At 38.3% G+C, this 7,411-nt stretch overlaps 1 protein-coding gene across 1 annotated transcript; it reads left to right on the top strand.

The window, feature by feature from the left end:
* Positions 1-1,088: 1,088 nt before the first annotated feature.
* RALA (RAS like proto-oncogene A) lies at positions 1,089-7,411 on the top strand. The gene is made up of 5 exons (XM_083378319.1): positions 1,089-1,284; positions 2,467-2,614; positions 4,157-4,365; positions 4,791-4,965; positions 5,682-7,411. The coding sequence occupies exons 2-5, from the start codon at positions 2,501-2,503 to the stop codon at positions 5,802-5,804; spliced, it is 621 nt and encodes a 206-aa protein (XP_083234445.1). The 5' UTR covers positions 1,089-1,284; positions 2,467-2,500; the 3' UTR covers positions 5,805-7,411.

Genomic DNA, 7,411 nt, shown 5'->3' with positions numbered 1-7,411 from the left:
AGGAAGAAAGGAAGGAAAATAAACACATTGAAATTGATAAAAGATGGGTGGAAATATTCAGCCATTTCAAAAATGAACATATTCCATGAGAAAATTTATTTATTCTTGTTCAATTTACGTTGTGCTGCCCTGGAACTAATGCAGCAGTTGAAAGGGTTTTTTCAATTGCTAATGATTTTTTTGGAAAAGTGAGAAATCGAGATTGAATGTTGATACTTTAGCTGCAGCACAATTCAATATGAAGGATATTTCTTGTTCAGATATTTCCAGTATATTGTTAGAAGATGACACATTGACAAAAATATTGAAAAGTACTCATTTAAATAATAATTAATAGGCATGTAAGCATAATTACAATATAAATGTTATTGTTACAAATGTTTTATTATGCATTTATCATATTATAGTGTATTCGGTATTATTGTTGCAATGAATAAATTGTTTCTTTTATTTACTTTTTTTCCCTTCAATTTATTTGTGTCCTCCTTTTCATTGTAAAAAAACTTGGTCACCTTAATGGTGACAGATAATTGGCAAAATAGTATTCCTGAAACTCCAGCAAAGTATTCAGGAAGAGTGGCTGTAAAGTATGAGTGGTGGCATTTGACTTTGCATTCTGGCACTGGTTGTCCTTGCATCAGGTTCAGGAGAGGTTAGTTGCCAGAAGGAGCCATTAGTGAAATCTTTATGAATGTTAAATTGAACTAGTGATTTTGCTTTTAAGATGGGAAGGGAGTTACTCGCTTTCTAATTTAGAGATTATTTCGAACTTCTCAGAGTCATTCCCAGGCGAGAACAATTGCCTTTTGCTCAATCCCAGGTGAGAACAATCACATCGAAGAGTCCTCGGCTCCGAAATTTCTCTTGCGCTGTATAGGGCATTCACCATAGAGATAAGCGAGAAAGAATGACATCACCATGTCCTCAGGATGTATAATCAATGGAGGCCTCTTAATTTAAAAGGCACTTGGTGCTCTTCGCGCACCACCACGCCCTTTCTACATTCGCACCCTGAATCATCCTCCTCTCTCTTCGGAAAGCACGTGAAGCCCATTTCAGGCCCCGCCCACCTCCCTTCCCCCTTATCTTTCTCCTCTGGAGGAGGAGCCGACTGCCTGATGAAACGCGTCTGCCGAGCAAGCGCTTGTGGTCTGTGTCGCTCTTAATCCAGCCGTCCCGGTCTCGCCCTAGCGGGTCTGAAGCTGAAAAGGCAAGCGGAGACAGCCTCTGCAAGCCCGGTGATTCCTTCTCCTACCTTAGGTGGGCCTGACCCATCCCTTGCAGGTAAGTATGTGCTTCCTTGCCCACCGAGGTCAGTTGGAGGCTGCCTAGAACTGGGCGGATGCGACCTGCTGAGCCTTTCAGCTTCTGAGCGGGGAATGGGAGGACCCTTCCAAGCCCAGGGCGGTTTTATGGGAAGAAGGAGGCCTAGGGTAAGCGTGGCTTGGCGTGCCTTTGGAGGCCGACGGCGGAGCCCTTGCTTTAGGAAGAGCTTTTCCGGAGCTCTTGCCTTTCTTTCCTGCTCGCTTGTCCTTGCTTTTCCCTCCTGAACGGGCCGCCGGGGCGCTCCCTTTTCCCATACCTTGAACGCAATGGGCGCGCCACGCTGCTTGTGTGGGCGGGTAGCTGGTTGGTCAGTTAAAGCAGCTTCAGGCTGCTTTGCTCTTCGTTATACTGAGGTGCATCACTGAAAAAAAGTGATGGAAGCTTTTCCGTGTAAGGCGCTCGTTTTTCCCCTGCAGTGCTAAACTTATTCAAAGCTGGATATGCTGGGCCTACCTGGAACTCCATCATATTTATTGAGTCCAGACAGACCTGTGATTGGCCTTAACTGGGAAGGGGTGGCAATTCCAGTAAGGAGAAGAACTTATCTGGCCTTATTGAGATGAAGCACTAAGCAAATCGCTCTGTGGGACTGTCTTCAGATTTCTGAAGTCAGCAGCTTTCTTCTGTTACATATGCTGCCTCTAAATAAGGTTCTGTTATTGGTTATGATGGATGCTTATACACATTGCTAGATCTGTTCGCCACTTGAGAGCCAGTGTGGAATAGCTGTTAAGGCACCAAACTAGAAACTGGGGGATCCTGAGTTACTTCTTAAGTGCAAAGCAAGCTGGGTGACTGAGCCAGTTGTCAGCCTAAAAAGGGAAAGGTAAATCACTTCTGAAAATTGTAGGGACTTGTTCAGCTGTTCACCCAGATGACTTACTTGAAAGTGCACACTCAATATTCTCTACTTATTCAATTCCTTTGAAGGTTATTTAGTTGTGCTATTTATACATTTAGGAGTTAAAATTTGGTAATACAAAGCAACAATTCTTCAGGAAAGTGTTTAATTTGCTTGTGTGTACAGCATTTATCAATTTACTAATTTGAAGGTTCTTTTATAACTGTCAATTTGAGTTCAACAGAAAAAACCTGAATAGTTTAAATCCTTATTAATGCAGACCATTTTTCTTGTTCTAGGTCTTACCTTTGTGTGAAATATCTGCAGATAAAAATGGCAACAAATAAGCCTAAAAGTCAAAATTCTTTGGCTCTGCATAAAGTAATTATGGTAGGCAGTGGGGGAGTAGGAAAATCTGCATTGACTTTACAATTCATGTATGATGAGGTAAGAATTAAAAATGTTTTTCAATTTATATATATATTTTCAAGGTATTTGTGAAAGCAACTGAAACTATTACAAAACATATTAATCAGCAGTACTTAATACACTGTTATATCAGTGGTTGAAGCAGTTCAGATACAATCTGAGAGAATTACTTAATAATTAAAAATAGCTGAGGGGTGTGTGTTATATTTGGAAGAGTTGAAATTTAAAACAAAATTGGTAGGTTGCTAGGTTTAAACCAGACATGTCAAACACAAGGCCCAGGGGCCAGATCCGGCCCGCGAAGTGGTTTCATGCGGCCCGCGAAGCCATCCTGGAAACAGTGAGGGAATGGCCCCCACTGCCTTGGCCCTGGCCCAGAGACCCTCCTTCTGCCAGAGACCCTCAGATCTGTCCCACTCCTGCCCAGGCCCCCATAGGCACCCTTGATGCGAACGATGTAGAGCTGGCCATGCCCACCCAGTAGGCCATACGCACTTTAGCCACGCCCACCCAGGCCACACCCACCCAGCCCCCTGAGGGCAACCGCAATGCTGATGCAGCCCTCAATGAAATTGAGTTTGACACCCCTGGTTTAAACAGAAAATATTGTGATTAAAAACTTTTTTTTGCATAGGGCAACTATAAAGGTTTTGGTTTAAGACTGGCTGAGGGTTTTAAGTCCTCCCCTTCCCACTCAAGAGATTTTCCATCTCGAACCCTGCCTTAGAGTGCAGTTTCCTAATCAGAATTTGTTCACTACTTCGGAGTGTTCCCAGACTCGTGACATCTGCTTAAGGAACAGGTGCAGCTGTGGCTAAGAGATCCTTTTGCAAGTCCATTTTGTGCATTACTTGTGCCTGTTTTTGGACTGAGGTCTTACAGCTGTGGCTCATGGCTTAATAATCCCCATTTGGGTTATTGTAATGCACTATGGAGCTGTTTGAAGCTGCCACTGGTCCAGAATACAACGATGCAGGCAGTTTTTGGCTTCTCTCACTAAGCCTAATAATACAGCTGCTCTGAAAGCTGCACTGGCTCCTTGTAGGCTTCTGAATGAAATTCAAGGTGCTGGTTGTCATCTTAAAGCCTTGCACATAGGCCAAGCTGTTCATGAGATTGCCTTTCTCCAATTGTTTGTCCTACCAGATCTTATAGAATGGGAAAACTCCAGGTTTTTTCCATGAAATTCATTTGTTGGACTTGGGAGTCCTGCCTTCTCTGTCATTGCCTGCCTTGTTGAACAGCATCCCACAGATTGCCTTGGCTCTGTTGGTCTTTTATAAGACTCTGGCTCTTTCTCAGGTGTTTGGGTTTGCAGTGGTTTGAATTATTAGGACTGGAACATGGTACCTCTCGTGTGATGGGTTATTTTTAACTGACAAGTTTTTAATACTTGTACACATTGAGTCACTTCTATGAGATAAATGGCCTTATACATTTCATTATACAAATACCATATTATCTCCCACCAGTGTTAAGGTATGGCTGGACAAGAAATAATAGTTTTTGAAATGACTAAAATTTTGTTGTTTAGAATGGAATTGACTATTTTATTAACAGTTTGTAGAAGATTATGAACCTACTAAAGCTGATAGTTATAGAAAAAGAGTGGTCCTGGATGGAGAAGAAGTTCAGATTGATATATTGGATACAGCAGGACAGGAAGATTATGCTGCAATTCGTGATAACTATTTTCGAAGCGGAGAAGGTTTTCTCTGTGTATTTTCAATTACAGAGCTTGAATCTTTTGCTGCTACAGCTGACTTCAGGTAATTGCATGTTTTAATATTTTGACTGATGGCAATTTTTGTCTCATAAGTTCCTTGCCTTTTTATAATGGTAATTCTATAAGCATCCATCAACTGATAAAAATCATATAAGAAAGCTACATGTAACTGAAATGCCTAATTAATGCTGCAGATAACCATGTGTAACCTGCTGTATCACTTCACAGATCTGGTGAGAAATGACTGTTTAACAATTTGGAATTAGGATGGCTTTGGAAAGGATCCTTTATAATCCGTAAAGCTCTTCTGCTGTGGCAAAACATTGCACTACCACCCCATGATTACATGATGATCTACATGCTTGGCAATTTGTTTACATTTACAACAGTATATTTAGTTCAAAATGTTATCACAGATAAATAATTCATGAGTGTATAGATTAAAGGTGTTTTTTTTTTCTTTTCTAGAGAGCAGATTTTAAGAGTAAAGGAAGATGAAAATGTGCCGTTTTTGCTTGTTGGCAATAAATCGGATTTAGAAGATAGAAGACAGGTTTCCGTAGAAGAAGCAAAAATTAGAGCTGATCAGTGGAATGTTAACTATGTGGAAACATCTGCTAAAACACGAGCTAATGTTGACAAGGTAAAAGCTATTTCCCATTTTGCATAATCCTCTTCACATAAGATTTGCCAAAACAATGTATTTCCCACAGTGGCTAGAAAAAATCCCTGTGCAGTTTAGAAATTTTAAAATCTGAAAGATAGGTTAAAAAATATGGATAGAAGTAATGAAAACCTGTAATTCCACTTTTCAATATTACATGCTTTATTTTCTGCTGCAGTTGTTTCCTTCCAGAGCAGAGTTTGGGAAATAAATAACAACCTTAGCATGGAAGAGAATAAAACTAATGGTGCAGATGGTCCATTCTCTTCATGCTTAGCTCACCATTTTTCCCCCACATCTGACTTTCTGAGTTACTCTGCTCTTCATTGTCCTTTGCTGTGCAGTTAGTTGCAAAGCAATTTCTGTCCTATGCTCATATGGAAGAGAAGGGAATATTTGGAAGTGGGAGATGGAGAAGTATGGCCCTTTCTCTTTCTGGCAGCATGTGGCAACAGCCCGTTTTCTGTTTTTTCTCATTAGCATCTTTTTAATACAAGGAAAAAAATAAATTTAGGGAAAGGAGGAGCAAAAGAAGAAACTTTGTTTTTGCTGTTGACACATAACAAAAATAATTTTCTAGGTTTCAGTATATTATTTGGAATTAAAGATACATTAATTAATTAACAGCTAAATGAAATTAAGTACATTATATTTAAGCATTCAATCAAATGTATTGATACTAATATTTCTCCTAGGTATTTTTTGACTTAATGAGAGAAATCAGAGCAAGAAAGATGGAAGACAGCAAAGAAAAGAATGGAAAAAAGAAAAGGAAAAGTCTAGCCAAGAGAATCAGAGAAAGATGTTGCATTTTATAATCAAAGTTTCAAACTCTTTTCCTACTTCGACCGTAGTAAAATCCATTAACATAGAGCATGCTATTTGGAGGCTGTTATGGCGGAAATCACTCTTAATAGTTGGGGAATTCTAATATACCACTTAAAGCATGGTTGGGACAACACTGAAAACCTTCATTGAAAAAAATAGTTTCAAGAAAAGCAGAATTCAATCCACATAACTTGTTTTCTTTTACCATGATTCTTCTGAATGTAGAGGATTCTTTCCCCCCCATGGGCAGTTTCTTGAACTGTGAATGAAAAAGCATTACTTTTTATGTTTCTCTTTAAAGCATATACTTTTATATCAAATTTTTACTTTATATGTTACTGCCTTGAAAATTACAGTGGTGATGAAAACTATAGTAAATAAGCTTTCCTTTTTGCTGTTAAAATTATGCAAATTAGAGAAGAGAAACTATCTTCTCTGCTTCTATTGGAATCATTTATACATGGACTTAGATTAATGGTATAAACTTATGACAATATTTGAATATGCCTTAATTTAAACAGAGTTTAACATAGTTAAGTGTATATCTTCCTTGCAACACAGTAAATTGTATGTGTGTATCATTGTGAAATAATACCTTGTAATGCAGTTTTTGAGTATTTTTACCAGCCAACTAGCAGTACAGTTAATCAGAAAAATGTGCCATGCTCTGGATCTTGAATTATCCAGAATGTACTGTGTTTCCTTGTTTTAGTGAAAATTGCTTAAGTAAAAGTCAGCTGATATATTAAATTTAAAAATGAAGTGGGTGGAGCACATTTCAATTAGAAATATTAATTCAGAGATACTGACATTTACTTTTGTAAGTACTTTGTTTTCCTATTTGTGAAGGATATTTTCCTCAGGTAGGGTAGCACTATGGATTTCAAAAGCACAAATAAGGTTCCATTCTGAAAAATATGTAAGTTAAGAGTTTATTTTTTTTCTTTTCTAGGTTTGAGAACATTTACTGTATAATGTTTAATGGAAACGTACTCTTCTGGTTTATATCAGTCAGTTAACTATCTTCCTTTGCAATATCAAAATACTGATTACCGTATATGCTTCCAAAATTCTCATTAATGTATTAAAAACAGATTGTCTTCAGTTCTTTATTGTAAGGAATATCACCACACCACTGACGTGTAAGTGATCTAAAGATAAACCTCCATCTGAGGCTTTTAGGAATTTGGGGTTTCAATATAAAAGATGACTTCCAAAATGCTTTTTAAATATATCTGTAAGCCTACATCTGAACAAAATAGACAGCACATGTATGTAATGTGCTAGCTGATAGGCTTTATTGATATGACTAGAGAACATTTGTTCATCAAGAAATTTTGTTTGTACATCCTGCAGTAGATGTTATCATGTGCAGAATTAGTTCTTGATGTGGCTGCTAAAGCATATAGGCCGTCATTGTGTATTTGTTTGTCTGACTAACCAAGGGAGTTCAACCACTAGCATCCTGTTTGTGTAATGGGAATCAAGGTGTTATGAAGCCAATGGACACATATAATTGTCATAGGCGGATGCCTTACCAAAGTTTTTATTTGCTATTTGAGCCATTGAATAAAGTTTCATTTTTTTAAAAAAAAAA

Source organism: Vipera ursinii (genome assembly GCF_947247035.1).
Source record: "Vipera ursinii genome assembly, chromosome: Z".
NCBI lineage: Eukaryota > Metazoa > Chordata > Lepidosauria > Squamata > Viperidae > Vipera > Vipera ursinii.
This window is presented reverse-complemented; position numbering and strand designations above follow the sequence as displayed.

What these genes read in the sequence shown, in the direction of transcription:
- RALA (XM_083378319.1), top strand. Translation starts at nt 2,501, where the DNA reads ATGGCAACAAATAAGCCTAAAAGTCAAAATTCTTTGGCTCTGCATAAA. An exon ending in GCTGCTACAGCTGACTTCAG is followed by an intron (nt 4,366 to 4,790) that starts GTAATTGCATGT and finishes TTTCTTTTCTAG; the next exon opens with AGAGCAGATTTTAAGAGTAA. An exon ending in CACGAGCTAATGTTGACAAG is followed by an intron (nt 4,966 to 5,681) that starts GTAAAAGCTATT and finishes TATTTCTCCTAG; the next exon opens with GTATTTTTTGACTTAATGAG.